At 48.8% G+C, this 26,220-nt stretch overlaps 10 protein-coding genes across 11 annotated transcripts; 6 read left to right on the top strand and 4 right to left on the bottom strand.

Moving 5' to 3' along the window:
- The first annotated feature begins 36 nt into the window (after positions 1-36).
- FOIG_01759 (uncharacterized protein) lies at positions 37-1,818 on the top strand. The gene has a single exon (XM_031198735.1). It carries the CDS (start codon positions 575-577, stop codon positions 1,739-1,741), a length of 1,167 nt encoding a protein of 388 aa, XP_031070772.1. The 5' UTR covers positions 37-574; the 3' UTR covers positions 1,742-1,818.
- A 159-nt stretch (positions 1,819-1,977) lies between these two features.
- Positions 1,978-4,002, top strand: FOIG_01758 (uncharacterized protein; the record flags this gene model as incomplete). The annotated part of the gene is made up of 4 exons (XM_031198734.1): positions 1,978-2,624; positions 2,677-2,799; positions 2,846-3,101; positions 3,150-4,002. Exons 1-4 carry the CDS (start codon positions 2,063-2,065, stop codon positions 4,000-4,002), a joined length of 1,794 nt encoding a protein of 597 aa, XP_031070771.1. The 5' UTR covers positions 1,978-2,062.
- Positions 4,003-4,182: 180 nt separating this feature from the next.
- FOIG_01756 (actin-like protein arp-6) lies at positions 4,183-8,586 on the top strand. Its single transcript, XM_031198732.1, has 2 exons — positions 4,183-4,647; positions 4,695-8,586. Exons 1-2 carry the CDS (start codon positions 4,218-4,220, stop codon positions 5,591-5,593), a joined length of 1,329 nt encoding a protein of 442 aa, XP_031070769.1. The 5' UTR covers positions 4,183-4,217; the 3' UTR covers positions 5,594-8,586.
- FOIG_01757 (uncharacterized protein) lies at positions 6,016-8,538 on the bottom strand. The gene has a single exon (XM_031198733.1). The coding sequence runs from the start codon at positions 7,096-7,098 to the stop codon at positions 6,097-6,099; it is 1,002 nt and encodes a 333-aa protein (XP_031070770.1). The 5' UTR covers positions 7,099-8,538; the 3' UTR covers positions 6,016-6,096.
- A 3,256-nt stretch (positions 8,587-11,842) lies between the features above and the next one.
- FOIG_01755 (uncharacterized protein) lies at positions 11,843-14,323 on the top strand. Its single transcript, XM_031198731.1, has 3 exons — positions 11,843-12,847; positions 12,905-13,356; positions 13,407-14,323. The coding sequence occupies exons 1-3, from the start codon at positions 12,362-12,364 to the stop codon at positions 14,140-14,142; spliced, it is 1,674 nt and encodes a 557-aa protein (XP_031070768.1). The 5' UTR covers positions 11,843-12,361; the 3' UTR covers positions 14,143-14,323.
- Positions 14,324-15,287: 964 nt separating this feature from the next.
- FOIG_01754 (cystathionine beta-lyase) lies at positions 15,288-16,999 on the bottom strand. Of its 2 annotated transcripts, XM_031198730.1 has the most exons (3): positions 16,956-16,999; positions 16,585-16,894; positions 15,288-16,537 (listed from the first exon to the last, which is right to left on the bottom strand). In XM_031198730.1, exons 2-3 carry the CDS (start codon positions 16,777-16,779, stop codon positions 15,512-15,514), a joined length of 1,221 nt encoding a protein of 406 aa, XP_031070767.1. In that variant the 5' UTR covers positions 16,780-16,894; positions 16,956-16,999; the 3' UTR covers positions 15,288-15,511. The 2 variants fall into 2 exon arrangements, with proteins under 2 accessions (XP_031070767.1, XP_031070766.1); XM_031198729.1 differs by having other exon boundaries at positions 15,337-16,537; positions 16,585-16,999.
- A 668-nt stretch (positions 17,000-17,667) lies between these two features.
- FOIG_01753 (uncharacterized protein) lies at positions 17,668-19,085 on the bottom strand (the record flags this gene model as incomplete). Its single annotated transcript, XM_031198728.1, has 4 exons — positions 17,668-17,943; positions 18,037-18,207; positions 18,496-18,637; positions 18,775-19,085. The coding sequence occupies 4 exons, from the start codon at positions 19,083-19,085 to the stop codon at positions 17,668-17,670; spliced, it is 900 nt and encodes a 299-aa protein (XP_031070765.1).
- A 1,253-nt stretch (positions 19,086-20,338) lies between these two features.
- Positions 20,339-20,995, top strand: FOIG_01752 (uncharacterized protein; the record flags this gene model as incomplete). The annotated part of the gene is made up of 2 exons (XM_031198727.1): positions 20,339-20,563; positions 20,660-20,995. The coding sequence occupies 2 exons, from the start codon at positions 20,339-20,341 to the stop codon at positions 20,993-20,995; spliced, it is 561 nt and encodes a 186-aa protein (XP_031070764.1).
- A 201-nt stretch (positions 20,996-21,196) lies between these two features.
- On the bottom strand, positions 21,197-22,484 carry FOIG_01751 (uncharacterized protein). The gene is made up of 2 exons (XM_031198726.1): positions 21,623-22,484; positions 21,197-21,568 (listed from the first exon to the last, which is right to left on the bottom strand). The coding sequence occupies exon 1, from the start codon at positions 21,949-21,951 to the stop codon at positions 21,643-21,645; it is 309 nt and encodes a 102-aa protein (XP_031070763.1). The 5' UTR covers positions 21,952-22,484; the 3' UTR covers positions 21,197-21,568; positions 21,623-21,642.
- A 609-nt stretch (positions 22,485-23,093) lies between these two features.
- On the top strand, positions 23,094-26,200 carry FOIG_01750 (uncharacterized protein). The gene is made up of 3 exons (XM_031198725.1): positions 23,094-23,543; positions 23,596-24,027; positions 24,082-26,200. The coding sequence occupies exons 1-3, from the start codon at positions 23,193-23,195 to the stop codon at positions 25,849-25,851; spliced, it is 2,553 nt and encodes an 850-aa protein (XP_031070762.1). The 5' UTR covers positions 23,094-23,192; the 3' UTR covers positions 25,852-26,200.
- Positions 26,201-26,220: the final 20 nt, after the last annotated feature.

Here is a 26,220-nt window from a genome sequence, read left to right as displayed (position 1 = left end):
CTCATTTTGGGGGTTTCGTTTGGGGGTCACGATCTAATCTACCTTATTTTACTATTCCAATGCTGATCGCTCACCTTAAAACAATCCCATTCCCCTCTCTTCACTGTTCTCCTCACGATTGACAACAACGTGCACGTTTGACAGGTCAGGTCCTCAAATGGCGCAACCGAATGCGCAAATTACGTACTCGGTCCAATACTTCTCTTTCAGGTTTGGTCTTGTCGGTCCGTCGGGCGGGAAATTCCATCTCTGTTGATAATGATTCATCACAGAGTGACACAGATACGCTCGCGATCGCGCTTGATGGCCATGGATCGCTCGATTAGGGGCGACCCTTGAAATTACTAACGGACCCTTGTTTTCTTTTCTTCCTTTCGTGATAGATATCTTGACCTCACAGAGATTTTCCATCTCTTCAGTAATTTTGTTTCGTGAATTCTGCGTTTTTAATCAGATCCCGATATCGCCGAGCCCCTCCACTACCCGAAAACTCCAACGCCGCAAAAAATAACGGACCCAAGACTCCCAGATCCAATTCTCAAGCGCATTCTCTTCTCCTCTCTCAATCTTAACCATGGCCGACGAAAGAAAACCTCTCTCGGAGGTCATTCCTCCCCTCATCCTCGGAACAGCAACGTTCAACCACCAGTACCATCCCGATCCAACTCATATGCCCTACACCGACATCGTAGGCCGCGCCCTCGCCCACAACATCCTCGGCTTCGATACATCTCCCTACTACGGCCCCTCCGAGATCCTCCTCGGCGATGCGCTACGAAAATTAACGCCTCCCCCGCCTAGGGAGAACTACTTCCTCATCACGAAAGCTGGGCGCATTGCGGGCGATGAGTTTGATTACTCACCCGCTTGGATCCGATATAGTGTTTATCGCAGTCTTGAACGGCTGGGCACTTCGTATCTTGATCTTGTGTACACGCATGATGTGGAGTTTGTTTCGCCGGAGGAGGTCCTCGCTGCTGTTACGGAGCTTCGACACTTGAGGGATCAAGGTCTTGTTCGATATGTCGGAATCAGTGGATATCCAGTTGATACGCTTGCGTCGCTGGCGGAGATGATCTTGCGCGAGACTGGAGAGCCGTTGGACGCTGTTATGTCGTACAGCAACTTCTGCGTGCAGAACAGCCAGCTGGGAAACAAGGCATTGCTAGATCGCTTTCAAGCAGCAGGCGTAGACTGCGTACCGAACGCCAGCATGCTCGGTATGGGACTATTAACCACCCGCGGTATCGACAACAGCCCCATGCGCGCATGGCATCCTGCCCCAGAAGAACTCCGCGACCTATGCGCCAGACTCTCCAGCATCGCCCAAGACTCCGGCGAGCATCTCGAAGAAGTGGCCATCCGCTGGGCGCTCGAGAACTGGGCGCGCGTAGGCTCACGGTTCGGCACAAAGATAAATCCCAGCGACACAGGCCGTCTTGGCGTAAGCGTCATGGGTGTTTCCAGCGTAGACGAACTCGAAGAAACATGGGCCCTGTGGACGAGCGTAGTAGGCCTTGTAGGTGATGAAGAAGCGACGCAGCGCAAGGTAAAAATTGAGAGTCTCGTGAGAGAAAAGATGTGGCCTGCGCTTGGGAAGTGGAAGGATTATGCGTGGGGGAGCGGCGGTCCTGATTTTGTTAATGCGAGACGGGTTGAGGATATGGGGGTTGTGCCGAGGGATGAGACGGCGGTGCGGTGGAGGTTGATATCCAGTGCCATGGACACACCCAAGATTTAACTTGAGGGTTATGAATAGATAATTTATTTCTTATGATGAGGAGAAGTGAGTGCCGGAGTTGTTCATGTGGTTGTGCAGGGCCAAGAGAATAATATGGGGATGTGCATCGTATCTCGCATTCAACCTTGCTTTAGCGCGACGCCGTCTTACAACTGCCGTGTCGATCATCTAGATCTTCACTCCGAGATCTCAGTATCGAATGACGATGGATCTGACGATGCGTTTGTTTCGTATTTCGTATTTTGGACGCGAATGGTGTTGATTGTTTTCATGATGGGTGAAATGAAATGTATAAGAGCTCTGCTTTCGTCGGAATGATGAATGATAACAAGAGTTACTCACAAGACGGTTTCTATCCACGAGGTCTCAATCATGAAGCTCTCACATTCAATCGCTTCAATCCTGTCTTTGACAGCTCAGTTCGCTAAAGCGGAGCTCAAATGTCGCCCCGAAAGTCCTGTTCTCCCAAGACCAACAGCCCTCGCCAAGTCATCAATCTTCCAAGCAGCCGCCGCCAACTTGACTGAAACTCTCAACGCAGCTCTCTCAGGCTCAATCACTGCAGGATGGCCCATCGAGAATGTCTCGTTCTCACTTGCAGTCGTAGGCGCGGATCAAGACGACCCTGGTGTGCCGATATGGGAGTACCATCATCTTGCAGCTGCTAACACAAAGGGTACCAAGAAGCTCGATAGAGATTCTCAGTATCTCATCGGATCTATAACAAAGGTGTTTACGGATTATGTGCTCCTAAAGAGCGGTATGGATCTTGATGCACCGGTTACAGAGTATCTTCCGGAGCTTGATGGGAAGTCAAAGATTCAGTGGAGGGATGTGAGTTTAAGGATGCTGGCTTCGTACTTGGGTGGTACGCCAGCAAACTGTCAGTAAAATTCTCTGCCTATTTCTGTGTAGAACTAACTCGCTTGCCTCAGATGGGTTCTCAGACTTTTACCTCCTAAAAGAAGTCTTCCTTGCGTATGGTCTTCCCCCCGTTGAGGACAGCGACTATCCACCATGTGGTGTGGTAGGTCTCAACAAGGGTTGTACAGGACAAGGTACGAAGAACTCCAAGGCATTGAGATCTATGCTAATGCCTTTCAGAGATTTTGTCAGGAATGAAAGAGTCTCACCCCCAGACTGCTCCCAACGAGAGGCCAGCATACTCAAACATGGCCTTTGTCATCCTTGGTATGGCTCTTGAGCTGTATACCGGTAAGACCTATGCACAGTTACTCGAAGGAATTGTTTCAGGTCCCCTGGGTATGAACAATACTTTTCCTTCGCCTGGCAATGATGATAAGGCGGTAATTCCGTCTGGGGATAGCAGCTGGGGCTCGGACTACAAATTGAACACTCCGTAAGTTCATCATGTAAAAGCTGCTCTTTGAGTACTGACTGTTATTAGTGCAGGGGGGTTGGTCTCCTCTCTTGCTGATCTCTCAAAGTTCTCACAGGCCTTGCTATCAAGAACCTTGAACATGACTTTAACGGAGATCAACGGCTGGCTCAAGCCCAGTGCCTTTGCAGGAAATGCATACACCTTGACTGGCATGCCTTGGGAAATACTGCGTCTATCAAGCCTCACGCCAGGCCATCCTCATGCTGTTACTGTCTATGGTAAGAGTGGCGGTGCGCAGAACTACAGAAGTCAACTCAGCTTTATTGATGACTACGGTCTGGCGATCATCATCTTGACTGCCGGTCCGATGAAGGCAGCGCCTATTCTTACAAATGCTATGCTTTCGACTTTTGTTGCCGCTGCGGATGAAGTATCGCGTGAGCAGTCAAAGAGATTTGAGCAGAGGTACATGAGCGGCCAAGCCCACAGTGTTCTCATTGAGGCAGCACTGGAGCAGGACGATGACTCAATAGTCCTCGCGTCACTTTATCGCAACAACACAGATATTCTCTCTAGTCTTACGGATATCTGGGGACTTACACTAGGCGATTTTCTTCCAGAAGTTGGACCCAAGATCCGAGTGTTTCCCAGTCAACTTCGTGAGAATGCGACATTGGATGGGAAGCCTGTTATGAAGGAGGTATGGCATTTGTGGCCTGACCTCAACTCGGGGTTTGAAACGGATCTTCCTGGGAATGAGATTGAAGAGATGAATTGTGTCGGCTGGTCGATTCAGGATTGGGTTCATTATGGTGGTGAGTCTCTGGACAGAGTGTTGCTGTATGTTGGTGACGATGGAGGCGTGAGAGGGTTTGAGGTGCCATTTTTGCGATCGGGAATTCTACATCCAGCCGATTGAGACAGAGAATACACAATCTCTCATCAATTGTTTGAGTACACAGCAGGTTACTAAACTAAATCACGGAGGAGCATTGAGCTCCCTCATGCCAAGAGTAAGATGACTGCATATCATGAATTCAACTCATGATGGCTTACGTAACACCCCTCCCATCAAATCCATCGCGTCCAATTCCAAAAACCCATCATCACCTCCCTCATCCTCCAACTCCCACCATGGCCGGGCCACGCAAACCCAAACCCGCGCCCCCAAAAGGCCCATCAACAACCCTCGTCCTCGACAACGGCGCCTCCACCATAAAAGCCGGCCTCATCCACTCCTCCACGATCCCCTCCGAACCCCGGATCATCCCCAACGTGATCGCCCGCGACCGCACGCGCAAGATCTACGTCGCATCCGAGCTAGAAAAATGTCGCGATTTCGGCGAGATACAGTTCAGACGGCCTGTTGAGAAGGGGTTTATTGTCAATTGGGAGGCGCAGAAGGAGATTTGGGATAGGGAGATTTTCGAGAGGGAGGAGTTTGAGCCTAAGGATGCGAGGTTGATACTCGCTGAGCCGCCGAATGGGCTGCCGATTTTGCAGGCGAATTGTGATCAGATTGTTTTCGAGGAGTATGGCTTTGCAAGTTACTATCGGGGGATAGGTAAGCTATGCGATGTGCTGATGGGGTTGGGATGCTGATTGCGACAGGCTCGACGTTCAATGCGTATCACGATGTGCAGAATATCTTTCGAACGCCGCAAGAGGCTCCAACGGTCGCTAACACCCCCGCCGAAGCCGTCATGGTCATCGATTCCGGATATTCGCATACAACCATCACACCAGTGCTTCGCGGCCAACCGTTACAATCCGCTATCAAACGATTGGATGTCGGCGGCAAGGTTTTAACGAACTACCTCACACGATTGATCTCTCTGCGACATTTCGATATGCGTAACGACACATACATCGTCAACGAGATGAAAGAACTATCGTGCTACGTCTCCGCCGACTTCAAAGCCGATCTCGAAAAGTCATGGAAGGGAACGAGGGGCGAACGTCGACCAGATTATTTGTCTGGCGGCGGTATTGCCAAAGACTATATCCTTCCCGATTTCCACACGCGCTTCAAAGGAACCCTCGTTGACTTCGATCCCGCGCGACACTCCAAATCCCGAAAACTAGCAGCCCAATCCGAAGAAGACGCCCTCACCCTGCGCAACGAGCGCTTCACCGTCCCCGAAATCCTCTTCAACCCTTCAGACGCTGGGATCCGACAACCCGGTCTCGCAGACCTCGTCTACGAATCCCTACAAGAACTGCCCATTGGTCTCTGGCCTGCTCTACTAGCCAACATTATCGTTGTTGGTGGAAACACGCATTTTGATGGGTTTATTCAGCGGCTGCAGAAGGAGGTTGTGCAGAGGGTGCCGGATGATTGTATCGTTAGGGTTGCGAGGCCTGCGGATCCGGTTACGCATACTTGGTTTGGGGGTGCGAATCTGGCGTGTCATACGAATATTGAGAGGTTGGCTGTTACCAAGGCGGAGTATGAGGAGCATGGTGCTTCGTGGGTTGCGAAGAAGTTTGCTGCTGGGTTGGGGACTTGAGAGGGGAGGGAGATTCGGATCTTCTATCAAGGTTGAGGAATGGCCCTACTTGAAGGCACTTTCGTGGCCCATCACGAGACACTTGCGCAGTTCTCTCACATCTTTATTGGGGGTTTGAACTAGGCGACAGTCCTGCAGACTGAGACTGGGCTTCAGATCTGGTCATAGATAGGCAGACCGTGCTCAAACAATCCGCCCCGATTGTCAGCAGCCGCTCCCATATCTCCATCTCCTGCAAAGTCCAGGCTCAGCTGGGTATGGGATGACGATTGGGACCGGCCGACTCTACACATCTCGCATGCATCACTCTATGGAGTCTCGTTAAAGGTCCTGGTGGGTGTCTCTGCATCAATATGGCATTGATAACATGTATCAGGGTTGTCGCTAGACGGCTTGTACTTCACAAACGTGATCAACGACAGTCGCAAGCAAACAAGTACATTACTGTAACATAGTCTACATCTAATGGCAAAACGCCACCCATGGTATCACAATTCCCATCCTTACTCAACATGAATCATAACCTTACCACCACTGGACCCCTTCTTCAAATGCTCAAAAGCCTTGACCGCCTCCTTAAACCCAAACGTCGAATCAATCACAGTCTTGACTTTGCCCTCCACCAACCAATCCCTCAACTGATCTAGATCCTTCTTCTTGTTCGCAGTAGCGTACGTAACGAACTTTGCCTTTACACCGCCCAGAAAGGAGGGTCGTACAAGGTTTGTCGTTAAGCTGAGAACACTCTTGGCTGAGACGTGCCCGCCTACAAAGACGAAGCTGCTGCCGGGGAGGAGAAAGTCGTTTGATGAAGCGTACAGGTTGGGAGGTGCGTCGCCGACATTGTCGACGCAGTGGCTGAAGACTTGACCGCGCTTCTTGAGCTCGGCGATAACGTCGCTGGTTTTGTAGTCGATGATATCGTCCGCGCCTAAGCTTCTACACAGATCTGCTTTGCCCGTTGAGCACGACACTGTAACAGAGCATCCCAACGCCTTGGCAATCTGAATACCCCACAGTCCAACACCACCCGAGCCACCATTCAAAAACACCTTATCACCACTCTTGACATACGGCGCAATAGTCTGATACGCCGTCAACCCCGCGGTTCCCACACCAGCAGCCTGATCCAGATCCAAGCTCTCCGGAATAACAGTATACCCCTCCCTGTCGCAAACCGTATACTCCGCCAGCGACCCCCAAGCCTTTGTCGGCGACGCTCTAGCGAGTACGAAATCTCCTTCTTTCGCATCGGTCACGTCTTCTGCGACGGAGACTACGTGGCCGCTGAGATCCATGCCTGGAATCTTGGGGAAGGAGGTTATAAGGCGCGATGCGACGCCGAGCTCGCAGACCTTGTAGTCGGCGGGGTTGAGGGCTGCGCGGGAGACTTTGACGAGGATCTGGCCGGACTTGAGGGTTGTTGGTTTGGGGATTGTGGTGAGGTGGAAGACTTTTTCCATTGGGCCTGGATGGGCGACTTGCCATGCTTGCATTTCGGCCATTGTGAGGAGCTGTTGATGTTGCGTTATGGTGTTGGGAGGTTCGTCGTGTTAGGATACGTTGAAGGCAATTGAGGACAAAGCTGATAATGGAGTAATATACAATTATGAATGATGAAATCACATGAAACAAAAGTCAATGGCATGCAACGTACGCATCATGATATAAGTATCAATGACGTCTTTTACAAAGCGGCGAAAAAATAAAAAATTGTTAAGAGTCTAGTGGAGATGCCTCGGCTCATGAGTCGGAAGAAAGACCAGAAAGGTTCTGGAAGCCGTTTATTTATGGAGGTATTTCTATATACGGCGTAACATTCAAAGTTTGTTATTAAACGCTGGGATGTTATTATTCAGCTCGTTACATTCATGCCATTCGATTATGTTCTATTGTTTTACGTCCTGCGGACAGAAGTTTTCGTATTAGGTTGTATGGAGGGGTTGCATTGACGGAGATTGAAGCTTCGAGGGGGTTCGTGGGTGGTATATTGGCGGAGTTTTGTGTCTGCGGAGTTCGAAGAGATTCATTTTGAGGTTGGACTTCCAATTCTCTCTCTAGACGGATTGTCTTTAGTATGCTTCTTGAGGTATGGTCAGATTGTGCAACTCAGACCACTTGGTGACAACCTCTGGTCAATGCATCTTTTAAATATCCGCAAGGCTTCAATTGCGAATCTCGAAGCAGCCTCATCTCGCGAGTCAACTGCATCGCGATCGTATCTAAACATTGACACTCGTCAACAATAACCGTTGACACGGCCCAGCCCGAGGTCGGTCTGCTCGCACTACGTATGCCTCCCAGTCTGCTGGTCAATGGCTTCAGAACCCAGCATAACGGTACACACCCAGCCTGACACTTATTCATGGAGAAGGCGCCTCGTGGCCACGGGGTGAGCGCTGCTTCAGCAACGGCGTGGGGTGGCCATGATCGGGATCTCACAACCTTGATGGGGAGATAAGATCGTGATACTTGGATGGTCGTGGCTTTTCGGCATCGTGAATGGCGCCGCGTTCGAGGGGTCCAGCAAGGTCGGTGATGTAGGGAGTTGGCGATATGCTCAGAGAGCTCCCAAGTCAGGCCGCCGAAGCATTTAAAAGAAATGCGCGCTCATTGCCCAAGATCGCATCCACTGCTGGGCGCAATCTTGTCTGTAGAAAGTCAGTTCTTGTATGATGAAAGGCGATTGATCATTGAGACCCGCTCAACGCGATAGAAGCTGCCCAGTGTCTGCAGAGGTTGCTGGCGCGAGAGCTTCATGGAGAGAGCTTATCGAGTCGCGATACGGGAGCTATTGAACAAATCGGATCTGTGAGCACGGACGAGCTCCATACCGATCAATTGATCGTCATTGCGGGTGACTTTGCAAATGATGGAGCGTTCGCTTCGAGTCAGACAGAATCTGGAGTCCGATCGGTGATGCTCACTCACAACCCCAGAAATTCACATCCCCGCGAAAGCCAACCCTGCAGATCTAGGGTAACTTATAGCAATCACATTTCAGCAACGACAATCGCTAAACCGTTGCATTGTCACTGATCATCGCTTTTTTCGTATGTTACCCTATAAGATCTGATTTCAACAACCGAGATCTTCATCATGCCATGTCAAAGCGGCGGTCGCCATTGATGATATGATGGGATTTTCGCATGCACACTTGACCGTTGGGAAACACACGATACATGCAGCTTGTAGCAAGCTCGAATTATCGTTCAGACCAAGCCGGAAGGAGCACGGAGCTCATCATCACGAGACCTTGTTACCATTATAAAACAGGAAATAGATATACAATGCATCTGTGTAGAGCTGACGATCTTGGCGCGCCCAGGGAGAAGTCAATTCTATGGCTGAAGCATAATTGTAACTCTACTGCTACCCTTTCTTTTTTTTACTCTCCTGATTGCTACCCTATGGACATGGATCTCGCATACAGTAGCAAGTGAGTCAGTGGCGGGTGTCTTGGCCGTCTGAACCGAAACGGATTCAACGTTGCGTTTGGCATTTAAAGCAAATGGACGAATCATGAAGAGGAGATGGAATGAATGGCTATTGTTGCATGTTGTGGGGAAGAAAGAATGAGATGGATGGTGTGGATGGGATGGCAGCGTCGATCAGCAGGCGTGCCAGCATTGGACGGGGGACATCTGAGACAAGTGGTGGTTGTCCTGGGTAATCATTACAATGAGACAGGTTCAAAAATCTAGAACGAATCATCCCATTTTGCCATGAACTACAGAGAGGCAAGGAAGGATCAGTGCCGTCAGAGGCTTCACTAAAAAGTTAGCTGAAAATGTCTGATGACTTGCTGGAATCCAACGCCACTACATAAGACTTTCGATCTGATGAGTGACCAGCAGAGCAAAACGGACGATGCGGAAGAATACTGCATTCGGAATGCACATCCGCGTGTTCGGAAAGACGGCTATTCATAATTCTCGGCCGAGTTTGCAAAATAACCATAGTTTTATAAGAAAATTCTTCTTCTCCAGTCACGAGGAACCCCGGAGTTAGGCGTATTTTAATGAGCTGGGGGAATCTGACACGATGGCTTCAGAGTGAGTCCGGCCGAGGACCCACTTGGATCAGAATCGCCAATGCCAATTGATGTGAGCCCAGGGGTAGGTCTTCGGCAAAGCTCAGGAAGAACTTCGAGACTCCAGTTTATGGAGTGGTATTTGATGGAGTATTTGCTTGGTCATGGTTGACATTACTCTATCTCAATAATCTGGTCTGTTCTCGTGACCCCACGGGAATATGAGGGTCGAGTTAATACAATGGATCGATTCCGAGGCCGTGGTTCAGATCATGTGGTTTCAAGCATCGCATCTCCTTCTGCACAGTCAGTTTTGGGTGAATTACCAGTATCTCGGTGCAATATCAAGTGTAACTTCACTCCGCCGCTGACATGCTTTATCTCGAACTTGTAGACCACCAATGGTAAATGCACCAATACAAGGTCGGTAATTAATTTACAACCAACATGGCAATTGCGGCTATTCAGCTTCCAATCCAATATGTAATGTTTCCATAATGCAATAGAACTAGACCCATTCGCGGCAACCATTTACGGCTCGTGTGAGCGTTCCTTTGAGTCTCTTACGGAAGAAAACGCTGTGCGTATTACCAAACCCGCACCCCTGCTGCTTTTTGAGTGGTGTGGTGCAGCACAGCAAAGCTCCTGTTCTTGGCCAGGCCCTTGACGTTTCGGCCCGGAAATTATGCATGACAGGACGATTCGCGGTTCTCGTGACGATGGTGGCTTGTTCTTCCTTTACAAACATCACCAACATTGCCATTTCACGACTGACTACTAGCTATGAAGTTCTGAAGGAATCGCTCTCGGTGAAACGGCGATTCTCCCCGCAGCGTCGCTTGGCTGAAAATCCGGAGATTCTGGGGTCAGATGCATGCCACTATAAGGCATCTCGGTCGCCGACTCGGAGGCACTCTTTGACACTTTTCTCTGGGGGAGGAGTTGCAGTATCTTTTCCCCAGACCAACTGTGTGAAGGTGAGGTCTCATGAGTGGGAAGGGGGAAGCTATTACCCCAAAGTATTGGGTTGGCTTGCGGTGTTGAGCTCGGTCAATTACAACCCATCCATGCAGTCGGAGCGCAGGGGCGTAGCGTCTCGAGTACCACCGAGAGTCGCCCGTGGGACCCCTTTTTGTATGTCTTTTTTTCTTCTTCGTCTGCTGGGTACTGCGTTTTACTGGGTAGAGTGAGCTGTAGAGTGTGGTGAATTTCCCCGCGTCGGGCTTTTGAGGAGGGTTGCTGGAGACTGCCGATTACTGGCTGAAGCTTGAAAGAGTGTGGTGTATGCTTACGGAAAGGTTAGCATGGCATTTTGCAGATATGGTTACAGTGATCAGCATCAAGATAGGCTTCACTTCGCAATTCAAATCTACCTTGAGCTAATCTCTAAATTTTTCGTAATGGTCAATGCCACGATGATATCGTTCATGGGTTATACCGCCAGCTTGGTTCCCTCTTCCCATTAAAGTCCGTTCCCGTCTGACTCGATACTCTAGAACCTTTAGATCTTTAGAAGGTCCAAGGTCCCGTGATGGAAGAACAAGCGCAAGGAAATAAACGGCCGGGCGATACTCGGCGCTTCTCATGTTGGCCCTGTACAGTAGGCCCAGGCCCGTTAACGTTATGGGTCTCAACCGCCGTCGGCTCCCCCCTCCACTAAAAATACGGGCAAGTTAATTGTCGGGTCCTTTTTTTGTTCGGCCTTACTTCGTAGCACGCCCTCAACGAAGCCCCACGAGATTCCCCAGACCAGCCCAGATCAAGATATTGGAGCGCGTCAAGTTTTTTTTTTCATTTTCGTGATGATTTTTTAATTAAGAAAAATGAGATCGAAATGAACGTGTTCTTGTGAGACGGTGACATGTTCACCACATGATTAATTGTGGTACAGAAGTCTTGGGCTGGTGAGGCGGCGATGAGGGTATGTGACTGATTAACACTGATTTGTTTATTGTTGATGCTATTCAGTGTCATTCTTGATTATATGGAATGCATATATATTCACTTAGACGCCCGAGAATCTTCAAAGTTTCTCCGTATTTTTGCCATGTTTTTCCTACCCGCACCCCACTACCCGAACCTCATGGCATTCTTGCGGCCGCCTCCGCACTTTTCTAAGCTCAGGGGGCGTGCATACAGCGATGCCCCCCCCTGTTCCCCCATTTACCGTGCCCCATGGGCCCCCGGGACCATTTTTAGTCTGCCCCTAACAACAGGCTATGCTTCGCAAAGCTCCGAGGTCATGGGCACTCACTCTCTGCGCGTCTGTTTTTGGCGCGACAGAACTGGTAGGATCAGAAGAATCTGGATGCTCGTGAACGGCCGATGGTTGCCAAGTTTACCTTAGTTACCCGAGTAGGCAACTTGTAACCTTGCCTGGGCTTGTGCCACTTGTGAGTCCTTGACCTTGTTTGGATTAGCTGCGATGGGCAGCTTACAGCAATGTCAAGCTGCATTGGCATGGCATGGTAGTAGATCACACTCTCAGCTGTTTGGTAACAGAAAGACACACGAACTACCTATCCATCCAGGCAATTCTTCAGTTTCCGTCTGAGATTAAATAGACCCTGCTCCCCCCTTCCTCGTCCAGACTCTCTCCTACTCATCACAGCTCAACACTTCAACAACAAACCTCCCTCTCCTCTTGTGATTGACTTCACACAAATAAATACTCCCCCATTCTCCCCCCCTCATTCATTCTTCCTCTGCCTGGTTCACAAAAAAACACAACCACCATGGGCGTTGAAGATCACAACGAGGAGCGTCGCGGCTCCGTCGCCCTCCAGACTGCCGACAATGTCGAGCAGATCGAGGCCCCCGTCACCTGGAAGGCCTACCTGATGTGCGCTTTCGCGTCCTTCGGTGGTATCTTCTTCGGCTACGATTCCGGTTACATTAACGGTGTCAACGGCTCAAAGTACTTCATCCACCAGGTCGAGGGCGCCAGTGCCGACAAGCTCAGCGAGAGCCACCAGTCTCTGATCGTCTCTATCCTCTCCTGCGGTACCTTCTTTGGTGCCCTCATCGCTGGTGATCTTGCTGACCGCATTGGTCGCAAGTGGACTGTCATTGCTGGTTGCTTTATCTACGCTCTTGGTGTTGTTATTCAGATGATTACTGGTCATGGTGATGCCCTTGCTTGCATCGTTGTCGGTCGTCTCATTGCCGGTATCGGTGTCGGTTTCGAGTCTGCCATTGTCATTCTGTACATGTCTGAGATTGTAAGTCTGATTCCTCTTCACACTGTCCTCGCAACACCATGCTAACAGCTCTACCAGTGCCCCAAGAAGGTTCGCGGTGCCCTCGTCGCCGGTTACCAATTCTGCATCACCATCGGTCTCCTCCTCGCTGCCTGCGTCGTCTACGGAACCGAGAACTTCGACAGCATGAAGTCCTACCAGATCCCCATCGGTCTCCAGTTCCCCTGGGCCGTCATCCTCGGCGGTGGTCTCTTCTTCCTCCCCGACTCTCCTCGATACTTCGTCAAGCGTGGCCGCATCGAAGACGCCATTGACGCCCTCGCCAGGGTCCGAGGTCAGCCCAAGGACTCTAAGTTCGTCCAGTCTGAGATCGCCGAGATCGTCGCCAACGAGGAGTACGAGCGCCAGATCATTCCCTCTACTTCTTGGTTCGGCAGCTGGGCCAACTGCTTCAAGGGCAGCCTCTGGGATGGCAAGTCTAACCTTCGCCGAACTATCCTCGGTACTTCTATGCAGATGATGCAGCAATGGTAAGCTTCTTCCTCAACACCAGAACAAGATCACCACTAACAATAACCAGGACTGGTGTCAACTTCATCTTCTACTACTCTACTCCCTTCCTCCAGTCCACTGGTGCTATCGACAACGTCTTCCTCATCTCTCTCGTCTTCACCCTCGTCAACGTCTGCTCTACTCCTCTCTCCTTCTGGACTGTTGAGCGATTCGGTCGCCGAAGCATCCTCCTCATCGGTGCCTTCGGTATGCTTATCTGCCAGTTCCTCGTCGCCATCATCGGTGTCACCGTCGGCTTCAACCACACTCACTCCTCTCCCACCGCTGACGAGCCCGACCGCATGATCGCCAACAACATCAGCGCCGTCAACGCCCAGATCGCCTTCATCGCCATCTTCATCTTCTGGTTCGCCTCCACCTGGGGCCCTGGTGCCTGGATCGTCATCGGCGAGATCTTCCCCATCCCCATCCGATCTCGTGGTGTCGGTCTGTCCACCGCCTCCAACTGGCTCTGGAACACCATCATCGCCGTCATCACCCCCTACATGGTCGGCGAGAACCGTGGCAACCTCAAGTCCTCCGTCTTCTTCATCTGGGGCGGTCTCTGCACCTGCGCCTTCGTCTACACCTACTTCCTCGTCCCCGAGACCAAGGGTCTGTCTCTCGAGCAGGTTGATAAGATGATGGAGGAGACCACTCCCCGAACCTCTGCCAAGTGGCGACCTCACACCACCTTCGCCCAGACCATGGGTGCTGGTGATGTCAAGGTTGTCCCCAAGACTGAGCACGACGACCACGTCTAAGATTATGAATCTTGTTAACAATTGCTGCTATTGATGAGGAGGTTATCTCTTTTTTTTAATTATACCTGAAAGTTGGGGGGTCACGGTGGTGACCTGGGGAGGAGAAAGTACATGAGCATAATGTGTAGATATCAGAAACAGACTGAATATCGATTCAACTTTATCAATTATCTTTGCCTCTGTGATGTTCATTGCTTTGCATTTCAAAACTTCCGTATTTTCTTATTAATCAATGTTGCACTTGGTCCTCGACTCTCGTTCCACTGTTCTCGACTTACATTTAGGTCATGGTTCAATACAAGATGGCGCCCTGATATCGCAATAGCAACAACAGCAGCCAAGGATGTTGGCTCGTTCCTCCAACAACACTCAATCGGCCCAACAGACGCCATCAATAAGAACTTGCATAAGCCTTGCGATATTGAAATTATAATACCGCGACAACACAGATGCTACTCCTCAACAGCTCATCACTCCAGGGAGTCAAACCGCAGTAATAACACCCCCATTAGCAAAGATTTATTGGATTGCAGATCAAGACATTAATTTCAACAGTATATACAGTGTAAAATTTACTATTTTGAAGTTCAAATAAACTCAGCTGGGTGTGTGGGATCCATCTTGTGGCGCGTCCGGATGACCCGGATAGATCCAGCCAAACGGATGCTTCGGGGGCAAGATTGGATCAAGATATGCCCAAGGAACGAAAGTCTATTAAACACGAGATGCGACGGGTTTTAATTGGTCTTGATCAGTTGATCTGTGCTTGCTGGTGCTGGAGGATTACGAGGTTGAATAGTGTTTTGGGGTGAGAGGTTTGCTTCAGGGTCGGTAATGATGGAGTCATGTCATGGAGACCCATGCGGGAACTGGAAAGAAGACCTACAGCAGATTCTTTGGGTTGGGCATACGTTGGAAAAAGGTGTATAAAGATCGTGTCACAAATCGGGACTGCGTAGCTAGCTGATGGCCCATGGATAATTACTGCTGGCCTCGTGGAGATGAGCAACACAAACATCTGTAACTACTGGCTTGCACCCGAAGGATTAGGAACATGAAGATGCTGATAGTTCGGGATCTAATAGAGGAAAAAGAAGGGAAGCAAGCAAGCTCAGGCCTCGACCCTAAGCGACGAAAAGACTTAGGTAAGTTTAGTATATCTTTAGGAGGCTCTTTATCTACTGTATTTGGCACACTGATCTAAAGTCTGAATATCTCTTATCGAGGGAAAAGAAGAATATTCAGTGCTCTGGAAATGGTGGACTATATCTCGTATCTTAACTGAAATCAACAAGTCTACATGTAGAATCACGGCTTCACAACTATTTACAATAAACTTCAAGTATTTGGCAACAACACATATCATATCTCATAGAAACTCTGCCAACAAAACCTCAAAAGCCTGCATCAAATCCCCTTTCAGATCCTCCAAGTCCTCCACACCAGTGCTAATTCTCAACATCCTCTGATCCTCCCCACGGCTCGACATAGCACGCCACTCGCACAAACTCTCAACACCACCTAAGCTCGTAGCATGCTGAAAAATAAATAGCTTGCTCGGTAAACGCTTCGCATGCTCTGGCTTCTTCAGCCATAGACTGAAAACGGGGCTGTGACCGCCTGGCATTTGTCCCTTCAGCCACTCGGCGTCTTGTTGGATGGATGAGTGTGCGATCTTGTGGACTATACGGCCGATAACAGAGGATGAGTCTGAAAGACCGGCGTTGAGCCATGATACCAAAGCTTCGGCAGTTTGGGACTGACGCATCACTCGTAGGTGAAGAGTTCGCAGTGATCGGATACCCAACCAACCTTCCAAACTCCCCATCACATTTCCCAATACCATTCTTTCATCTCTCAACGTCTTCTCCAAGCCGGATTTAACCCGCTCCGGAGAAACAATGACAATACCACAGAGCATATCAGAGTGTCCACCGATATACTTCGTCCCACTGTGCATAACCAAATCCGCACCGAACTGAACTGGATCCTGTAGCGGCGGCGGCGCAAGCGTAGCATCAACAGTAAGCAACGCCCCAGTCTCTTTAGCCTTCTTACTAAAGAACACAAGATTCCGAGCTTCACCTGTTGGGTTGAGTGGTGTTTCAATATGAATCATATCTCCTGGCCCCGCTTGATCAAGATCATCGAGCGAAAGCTTCTTTAGACCGTTGAGTTTGGTCATGATTTCTATTACAGCATGAACGCCGTGATAACCATCAGAAATAAAGATTTTCTTGGGGTTAATAGCAATTAACATTGCGTGAAAAGCTGCGACGCCAGAGGAGTAAGATACAACCGGGTTCTTAAAGAGGGTCTTGAGGACGATTTCTAGTCTGTTGTAGTTGGGGGCTGTGTAGCGAGAGTAAACGTGTGAATCGAATGGAGCATTTGGCTATGAATGTTAGCAGTGTTTGAGATTGATGTGGGCTGTGGAAGTACATCGTCGTTTTCCATCTCAACGAGATCATCAGGGTTGCGGGCATAGCGATAGTTCACAGCGGAGTGAAGAGCCGGGGCGATGGCCCGGTGAGGACTGACAAAGTCATCTGCGTGGACGGCTTGAGTTGAGAAATGGAATTTGGGTAAGGCTTCGGAGTGAGCTTCTGCTGTGAGGATGAAGTTGTTGGACGCCATATTGATGTTCTGTTAGTGCTACTAGGAATCTTCGTTACGTGCGGAGATATCTGCTTCTCTTATAATATTTCTTACGACCGGATCTCGGTCGGATCGTCGGCCGGTATATAGTTATCTACTATGTTATCTTGTCAAGATGGCTGCGAGCTAATGCCATGACATTGAAAAGGGCGTACAAGCATCTCGGTCCGACACCGGAGTTCGGTATCGTGATGTTTTTCCCACCGTAACACTCGCAACTTGATAAGACAAAAAGATAGTAAACTCTGTACAGTGGATCAGGAGACCTTTTTACATAACCATTCAATTACTCATTGCCTAAAATTTCATTCCTGAGATACCAGATATCTAGTGGTTGCCTCAAGCTAACTACCTCTGATTCTTTCTCTGCTTTACCATCAACTCCTTGAAAACCAAATCATCCAGGATCGCTTCAGCTCGATGGTAGAAAGGCCGACGGAAAGGAAAGAAAGGAACAAAGCACTTCATCTTTTCATTCTTCTCAACAGGAAAAATACGCGATTGAAAATCAGCCGGCAGCTCATACTGAATCGAGTACACAATGAAAGGAAAGTCACGAGCAAGTACAAGCATTTGTTTCTTGTCTTCTTCGAGTATCAGCGTATCTTTTCTGGAATTGATGTATGGTTTTGAGTAGAAACCCTCTTCTTTCATGAATTCCAGGTCTTTGTCAGTGAACTCGATCACAAAGGTTCCGAAGCTGTTGGAAGTGTTTTCTGTGTCCCACAGAATAGGTTTGGGGAAATCATTGCAGAGAATATTGAGTGTACCAGTGATATCTTCATCGGTGCCGTTGAGATCTCTCTCAGCCAGGAAAAACTTCTGCCAGGCGGTTTCTTATCTAAACTCCTTGTCAGCGAACGTGCCCTAGCAGGAGTCTCCTATTGCCGACCTAGTCATGAGAGAATTGGTCTCAGATGTCCCAAAGATCAGGTTTTCGATGTTTTGGCTTGTACTGAAGATATCCGCCTTCCCATCCGCAGCCTTCTTCAAGTAATCATCCAGAGCTGTCATCATAGAGTTAACATCAAGGATCTTATTTTCTTCGCCGTCAATCGTCGTCAGAGCACTCAAGGAAGACTCAATATCCTTGCCCCGCATCTCAGATGCTTGGCCAGTGGTTCGCGAAGCCTCGGCCATAGACTAGACGGAAGCTTAGTTAGACGAGACTGCGTTCTGCATAATAGCAACAGCCGCCATATTAGATTAGGGGTCGAAATGGTCAAATTGGCTAACGGCTGTTGCGACTTCGTTGGCTACCATTAATAAGATAACACCCATAGTAAGGACTATAACATAAGACTGGATGTTCTGCTGACTCAGGAGATTCTTCATGTTACTGGCAAACTTAGAGTCAACGCCGACTTTGCCTTCTGCTTTGGCAAACCAAGCGCCGACATTTATAGTCTGCTGCATTTATAAGGCAGCAGCCTCTATAGAGTCTAAAGTAGATGAAGACATCGTATTCAGCACGTGAACCATACCGACGAAGCTTGATCTATAAGTGACGCCTAAAATGATAGAGAACTTTTCCTTGTCTTCCTGACTCTTATTCATGGCATACTGCATCATGCTGGACCCGCTGGTCGGATCTAGTTTGCTCCTAGGAAAGAGATAGTTCTAGACTTTGATAGCCTTATCGACATATAGCACAAACGGAGCTATAATCGAAGCGTTTTTATAGGTGTAACTCACAGACAGAACGAGAGTGCCCTCAATACTATACGAGATGACCTGGCGACTGACCTGTCGAGAAGCCGTATTTCCAATCTTTATTAACTGCTTCGCCCCAAAAACACTACTAACAGCCCCAGAAACATACGACGCAATCTGAGCGCTGTAAGTCGCAGAATTCTACGAATTCGAATCAAACGAAAAATACTGAACGTCCATATTCATTGTATTATTCGCCAGCGCCATGATTCTAATCTCACTGCGCATATAATCAACCGGATTCTCAATCTGCTTATGAACAGAGTGGATGTTCTTATACCGGTAATTTGAGGCTCAGCTGCCATTTTAGCAGTGGCGTAAGCACCGGCTGCAGCTTCGACTGCGACGTTGAGCTTCTTGAGCTCTTCGTCGAGAGCGTCGGTGCCGGCGCCGAGGTGTTTGAGTTCGGTTTTTGTCATGGTGAGACTGCGCTTTGAGGAGATGAGGGAGTTGAGAGCGTCTTGGGCGGCGTCGACGTGGGCTTGGAGTTCGGCGATTGCTTCGACGCTTTTGAGGGCGTCTTGGTTCACGACGCTCATGAGAGTGAGACTTGAGTCGTAGGGGATAGGCATGGTGACTGGATGTTTGAGTTGAAGTGCAGTGAATCGAGTATGTTTGGTGTTTCACGAAGCCTGATACGTTTGGAAAGATCTGAGGAAAAAAGGAGTGGGAGATGTATGTTGATCCTGGTAAGAGTTTTGTATGACTCCAAGTCTCATGAGTGCAGCAGCTTTGCAGGGGCCTTTTCTGGGCGATCAGCAAGAAGCTAGATAGCTGCCATATGCCAAACGTCCCGCGAGAGCTTGACAAAGGCCCAAGCTCCAGGCCCATAAAAGCTAGTAGAATTAGGACCACGTAATGGAACCAACTGAAAACGTCAATGAATGCTGCGGCTGATGGTATTGATATGTACTTTCAGCTCGTGGCCGCCAGGAATGTCCTCCAGCGTTTAATTGAACTTGTAATGTCTTTGTAAGGTCTTCCAAGAAGCAATGAGTTTATGACCATTGAAGTCGTCTATATTACATCCAGAGTCTCTCGGCATCCTTCCCGTGAAGTGGTGTGAACCCCATTCCAGCTGCTAGGCTAAGAGCTTGGAGCTCGAGGCTGGCTGGCATTCGTAAGCTTAGGGTCCTCAAACTCGATTCCCATAACTTGCATACCTCGCCCGAAGCTTTAGAGCTTCAGCTTAGAGCTTTGAATATCTTCATAAAAAGTAATACGGATGATAGAGTTGTCGAGGAGTGTTGTCACATTCGTCGTTGGTGAAGGGAAGGATAGGGAGAATGCAACGAAAGCTTCGTCTACGCAGAACTAGCTTGACAGAATCAGAAACCTCCTCTTCCGGACTTCAAGGGACCTTAGGGACATGCAATGAACTTCTGCTTTTGTTCTAATCCGTGCCTTCGCGTCTGTATTGTTCTCCAGCTTTCGCCAACTACGGCAAAGCGTATCCGCCGCGAAACTAACCCCCTCAGTGCATCCAAATAACCCAGGAGACTCGGCTGACGCTAGTTGAATCATGGTATATATGATCATGAGCATGTTGGGGCTGTGACAGCCGTAAGTACAAAGTCCCATCACATCGTTGTGTCTTACCAAGAAGCAGTTGACGAACTTGAGTATTCTCACATTCAAGATCCAACTACCCCAGAATACGAACAGCAGATAACTCCTACTGAAAGTTTAAGTGTACTCCCAAATTTATCTCAATGCCTGTCCATTCAAAGGTTGCGCTGAGTGCGCCAGACAGTCTATTCTTCAGGTTGAACGAGTAAGTCAGACCAGAAAGCCCAGTCGACAAAGCTCTGACTCTCCTAGACTCATGAAGCCTATCAAAGATCTTGGCTCTGTCCTTACTACCTTCAACTATGGCCTCTACCTCCTGGCTTACTTCGACCCCAAAGCCCCTTCATTAGTCAGACCAGAGACTGCTTTTACCGCCCTTCCTGGAGCTGCTGAAGCAGAATCCTCTCCCTTTGCCATGTTGGGCTCTGTCGTTGCGAATGCCAGGCTGACCCTTAGACTCTTCGGCCTGCTCCCTATCTATGTACGTGCCAGGAAGTTGATTAGAGACGGTAAGAGTACGGACCCCGTACTCTATATTATCTCGTTTATCTAATGCTCCCTCTTTGCGGCGTTCCAGCTCCTTGAGAATATCGCATTTCTTACAGAGAAGGGTGTCTTGATGAAATGTGGTCCTGGATGGCTCTTCTACGGCACAGGTGGACGTGTCGCAAACATGTATAGGGTCACCCACCGTGCTTGGTTCTTGGGAATTATTTGTGATTTTGCCCGTCTCATGCGTGAGGCCCAGATATTCTTCACCAAGAACCATCTTGAGAAGGGCGAGATCACGCGAGAAGAAGCCGAGAAGGCAGTGCAGTGGTACTATGATTGGATTCGTCCTCTGGCTTGGCTACCCATCGGTTGGCATCTCTCAGGATGGATGGGAGATAAGGCGCCGGGTTTTAACTTGTGAGTTCAGGGGGCGGCGGGTGTTTTGCTGATCTTAGAAGGACAACTATGCTCTGGCGTGCAACTCAGGAAGCCTGAAATATCTGCATCATCCAGCATCCAAATGGCGTAAAGTACGCCACGTGGATAGAGTTCTTAGTACAGGGATTGTAACGCATTTAACAGTGTTGGTCAGCGGCTTCCAGGTGATGGGGAGAGGTTGTTAGTAGAGATGATTACAAGTACATGCTCCTAAATTCTCTTTCTTACAGCGATACCGGAGATTTGAGAAACAGCTCGTCTCCGTCAGGCAGGAGTCTACTTAATACTGCTCAGTTATTACAATGTCCTGGTTTTCCTTTCACGTAATAGTTTCTGATTGGTAACAGTATATTCAACTATACCATGTCTCACAAAGGGCTTCCTTCACTAGAGGTCAGGAAGTATCTACTATATGAATTAGGTCGAGGCGTTGAAAAAGCTCTATGCTCCGGCCGGGAGGTAAAAGTAGTGCCTGATCCAAAGGAAACACGGCCAAGATTGACCAATCTCTCTTTGCCACTCCGTATTCCCTGTTTCCCCATGTCTTGGTTGCTATCTTATACAAGTTAACATCACACAAAACCCGCATGCTAAGGAAGACTTGACCAACCTCAACTCGTCGCCGGTAGTTTACTTGGCAAGGGCAGTCTTGATCTCGACGTGCTTAACAACTCTCATTTCCTGACCCAGGGCAGCGGCACGACCAGGGAAGTCACAGTCCGAGCCTTGACCCTTGCAGCACCTGTCGAACCCACTGAGATGCTCAGATATGGAGCTAGCTTTGCAGTCATTACCGGAGTAAACACCATGGTAATCGTTACAGCACTTGTGAGTTGCGCCGTTGTTGAGGTTGCCCTTAGTTCCGTAGCACTTGCATGCTTCTCCAGTGGCGGAGAGCAAGGCGGTGACGCTAAGAACAACGAACTTGGAGAGTTGCATGTTGGTTGAGGAGAAGAGGAGGAGAATAAAAGATTTGATCAAAAGGTCCTGAGGCGAGAAGACGATTGTTGGTTGATCTTGAGAGCGCTGAAACGAAGGCTCAAAGGGGGCTTTTATACACTCGTCTGCACCGCTTCTTGTTTGCCGCCTTGGTCATAGTCTTGTCTGCTGGCCTGGGTACAGCAAGTTGGCTTTGTTGGTATCGACAGACCGACACAACATTGTTGGTTCAGTGACTGTATTGTCTGTTGGTTGTGACCATGATCGTGGAGATTTACTACAAGGGTCTAATGGGTCGTCGGGACTAGTGAACCGAGGAATCCGGATTTATATCCTGTTATGTTTTATGTTCTGCGAAAGTCCGTGAGCTCTTTAATGAGGTCTAACATCCATCAGACTCATGGTTCCTCCCCCTTCAGTAATGCCGCGCCCTGTTCTTTCAAAAACAGTCGCAGAAAGAAACGGTTTGCTTGCAGGAAGAGGGCCTCTTGACGTTGCGACGTTCCGTAGTTCTCAAAGGGCAACCACTGGACTGATTGCTGACCGCAAGGTTAACCTTTAGCCTTAAGGCCAGGCTTCGCAAACTAAACCTCCAAAGCCTTGTAGATTTGGTCCAATGGAAGCCCTGATGTCCCATAATGCAAGTTCCAGTCCGGCTATTTCGGCAATGGACAAATGTGATGTGCAAGGATGCAGTGGAGAAGCAAAAAAAAGCTTGACTGGGATCTTGAGGTAATACTCCAATCGGACCAGCGCGGGCTGATGGCTTCAGTGAAAGCCCCTGTACAACAAGCGGATCTGATTGGATTTTCCAAGACGGCCCGTACCGTAGAGGAAGGTATTCAAGCTTTGATCAGACCATGTCTTAATGCATGGCACAACCAACACAGGTTTAATTCTAATCCAGTCCACATTAGAGAGATCCCTAGTCTTCTATTGGCGTTTCTAACTTGCTACGACTTTAAAGTGGAGGCTAATAAGAACCGAGTGAAGCACTCAACCAACACAATTCAGTACTTTTGAGGACTAGAAGTTTCAGACGACAGAACCAACAGCGTCTGTAATACGAGTTTTCTACCACCGTAATTGGATGCTCACGGCAACGAAATGCCGTGAGCGGAATGCACATCCAATATGACACCTCTTTACTGTTCAGTCTGTTCTAAAGCCAAGGTTGGTTCTTTCAGCTATTTCGTGAACTCTACGATACAAATTTCCAATGCCAGTTGGCTCATCTGTGTATGTACGAGCACAATTGGTCAGATTCCATCCAGAATCCCTCGTCAACGATGATCAGCTCACGAGACCTCCACGGTACCCCACAAGCTTCAATTGCGTTGGCTTTGCTGCTCACAGTAGCAACAAGCTACCTCTTCCGCCGAGAGGACGAACTTTTGTCGGAGATTATCTGTTGGGCATGTTTACCGATGATATTTGGAACCAATACCTTTATAGAACAAGCCCGTGCAGATCTACTCATCAGGCGTGAGACTCGGCATACTCTTCCCTCACCGTTGTCACTGTGGGCTGTTGCGGGTTGTCTTTCCATCGTATCCGGATGTCGAGCTGAAGCGGATAGTTTCAAGCTCTTAGTATGTCTAATGGCATTATCTGAAAGAAGCTGATGGTAACAGAAATTTGTAGCCTGTCTTGACCCCCTTACTTCTTTTGGCAGAGGGAGGCCCGAAACCTAACACTCAGGGGCGCGATACGACGGGCACGTCAAAGCTCGCCCCCCTGTCCAGTAAGCTCTGGATAGCAGCACTCGTTGCAGCTCTTTTGACATTGGTTCTGATTGACCGGAATTACTCTGGACTTGTACCTTCTGGTGTTGCGACTGGTGCCTCTTTCATCGCCTACGTTTCGTTTTATTCAAGACTAAAGAGTGGTCGTTTCTTACCTCACCTGACTCCCTTCGAAGAGCATGTTTACTCTCTTGCACCAAGAGTGGCTGGACTCCTTTTAGTTGGTAGTCTTGCCAGAGTATCCGTCTTTGGCCTTCCACGATCTAGTCCCTTATACGCGTTGTTCCTGGGGCTGGTAAAAGCACTTTCCTGGCGATTTGCTTCCCGAGCTGTACGTTATCCATTTCCCCCATTTTATCTCAGGTCTTCTAACTTCCAAGTCAAGGCTCATCACACGTCATGGACTCTTCCGACTATGATGGCCACATTTGGTCTGCTATCAACGCGCGATCCGGTCGATATCACATTTGAGAGTCAAGCCTTGCTAAATGTTGCCTGCGCCTTGCTTTGCCTCGGCCAAATTACTGGTTTCATGCCTAGACAGATACGCTCAACCCGATTCTTGTATGCTTGCATTATGCTTCCGGTGATCCCATATCTAGCCAATGTTGTGGCCATTTATCACGCACGAAACGATGCTCCTACCTTCACCGCGGAGACACCACATCCAGTTGTGGCCTTTTACAATAAAGCACAGCAAGAGTTCGAGAACCAATCCAGCAGGCAATCCACAACCTTCGAAGCCGCGTCGCATAACTATCAGACCAAATACGGTATGGAGCCACCACCAGGCTTTGGGGAATGGTACGACGCTGCGCGCTCCAATGATTCACCGTTGATCGATGAATTCGACTCCTTGTATCAGACAATATCGCCGTTCTGGAGGCTAAGCGGCAGTCAGGTTCTTGATGCTATGCATCAAGCGAAAAGCCTTCCTGGAAGCGATTTGTGGCTTTGCACGTTCTCAAGCACATCGTCGACAACTAAATGCAGTCACTCCTATCGTACCTTTGACAGACATATCTCTCGAATGTTCAACAACATCTTGGTCAATTTCACTAAACTTCCTGATGTGACGTTTCTGGTTAACCACATCGATGAACCTCGTGTTCTCTATCAGCCTTCCTCCGAAGCATCTTCACCCCACGATCGAAGGATAACTGTTGAAGATCGTGGCCGACAACCTATATGGGACTTGTTGACCAAGAACTGTGGCCTTGAAAAGAGAGAAACAGAAGGCCAAGATAACACCAATGCCTTTGGCCTGCCATTTGTGACCAACATCTCCTCAGCCCAAGACCTCTGTCAACACCCAGAATACAGCGCCTCACATGGTTTCATGATGAGGCCTGTGTCATTTCGCCCAATACATGGCCTAGTTCCTATATTCTCAACCGGCAAACTATCCTCCATGGGCGACATTCTTATTCCGAGCCCAGCGTACACCGAGCTCGAATTTCTGTACGACGAGTCAAGAGATGTTGATTGGGGCCGAAAAAGAGACAGCCTCTACTGGGCAGGCTCAACTACTGGAGGTTTCGCGCTTGATACCCACTGGCAGCTCTTCCATCGACAACGATTTGTCGAACTCACACAGAATTTGAGAACGAACAAAGGTTATCACTACCTGAGAACGAAAGGTGGTGTCGTGCAAAAAGTTAAATCTTCTTTTCTAGATGGCAGACTGTTTGATGTCGTCTTCACCCGCATTTTCCAATGCCAGAGAAAGGCCTGTAGGGACCAAGATGCCTATTTCAACACTAAATCCTGGGTAGATAAAGATGAAGCCCTCAAGTCAAAGCTAGCCTTCGATATCGACGGTAACGGTATCAGTGGCCGTTATTATAAGCTACTTGCTTCCATGTCTGTGCCAATAAAGCAGACGCTATTTCAAGAATGGCACGACGATCGACTTATTCCTTGGCTGCACTATATACCTATTAGTCAAAGCATGGAAGAGCTCCCGGAGCTAGTCTTTTATCTCACCTCGACAGCATCTGGAAAAGAGGTCGCGAGGCAAATAGCAAAGCGAGGTCGACAATGGCATACCAGAGCCTTCCGTGAAGTCGACATGGGTCTCTATGTTTACCGGCTGTTGTTGGAGATGGCAAGGCTTCAAGATCCTCAACGTAAAGCAAACGTTCCTCGGGAATAATGAATATGGGGCGAATCTGATTCGTGAAGTAATTTGGGCAAATTCTGTCAAATCAAGTATATTTCTCCTCTCCGCATAGCGTTCTTGTATCCCGTGACTTACAATGAAGCCGCATGAACGAAAAAGAAAGAAGAAAAGAGACATTTGACTACACGCTGAACGATAAATTGCACAACGCCTTTAACTTTGATTGTACGTGGAACTCCAACTCAAGAAGCGCGAAAACCCTCGGGTCTCTGGTACTATGGATAACCAAGTGACTTGGGAATCAGGATTGTCAGGCTAACCGTTAGTATTTATGACCAAATGTTCAACATGTACCACCATTTGTATCACCGCTTCTATCCAAGTTTTATGTTCCTGAAAGTG

This window comes from Fusarium odoratissimum, assembly GCF_000260195.1.
Source record: "Fusarium odoratissimum NRRL 54006 unplaced genomic scaffold supercont1.2, whole genome shotgun sequence".
Lineage (NCBI taxonomy): Eukaryota > Fungi > Ascomycota > Sordariomycetes > Hypocreales > Nectriaceae > Fusarium > Fusarium odoratissimum.
This window is presented reverse-complemented; position numbering and strand designations above follow the sequence as displayed.

Coding starts and splice junctions, on each gene's coding strand:
- FOIG_01755 (XM_031198731.1), top strand. CDS start 12,362: ATGGGCGTTGAAGATCACAACGAGGAGCGTCGCGGCTCCGTCGCCCTC. Junction 12,848..12,904: donor TTCTGTACATGTCTGAGATT/GTAAGTCTGATT, acceptor CAGCTCTACCAG/TGCCCCAAGAAGGTTCGCGG. Junction 13,357..13,406: donor ATGCAGATGATGCAGCAATG/GTAAGCTTCTTC, acceptor AACAATAACCAG/GACTGGTGTCAACTTCATCT.
- FOIG_01757 (XM_031198733.1), bottom strand. CDS start 7,098: ATGGCCGAAATGCAAGCATGGCAAGTCGCCCATCCAGGCCCAATGGAA.
- FOIG_01759 (XM_031198735.1), top strand. CDS start 575: ATGGCCGACGAAAGAAAACCTCTCTCGGAGGTCATTCCTCCCCTCATC.
- FOIG_01754 (XM_031198730.1), bottom strand. CDS start 16,779: ATGGCGTCCAACAACTTCATCCTCACAGCAGAAGCTCACTCCGAAGCC. Junction 16,538..16,584: donor TTGAGATGGAAAACGACGAT/GTACTTCCACAG, acceptor TAACATTCATAG/CCAAATGCTCCATTCGATTC.
- FOIG_01750 (XM_031198725.1), top strand. CDS start 23,193: ATGTACGAGCACAATTGGTCAGATTCCATCCAGAATCCCTCGTCAACG. Junction 23,544..23,595: donor CGGATAGTTTCAAGCTCTTA/GTATGTCTAATG, acceptor AGAAATTTGTAG/CCTGTCTTGACCCCCTTACT. Junction 24,028..24,081: donor GGCGATTTGCTTCCCGAGCT/GTACGTTATCCA, acceptor TTCCAAGTCAAG/GCTCATCACACGTCATGGAC.
- FOIG_01756 (XM_031198732.1), top strand. CDS start 4,218: ATGGCCGGGCCACGCAAACCCAAACCCGCGCCCCCAAAAGGCCCATCA. Junction 4,648..4,694: donor AAGTTACTATCGGGGGATAG/GTAAGCTATGCG, acceptor TGATTGCGACAG/GCTCGACGTTCAATGCGTAT.
- FOIG_01751 (XM_031198726.1), bottom strand. CDS start 21,951: ATGCAACTCTCCAAGTTCGTTGTTCTTAGCGTCACCGCCTTGCTCTCC.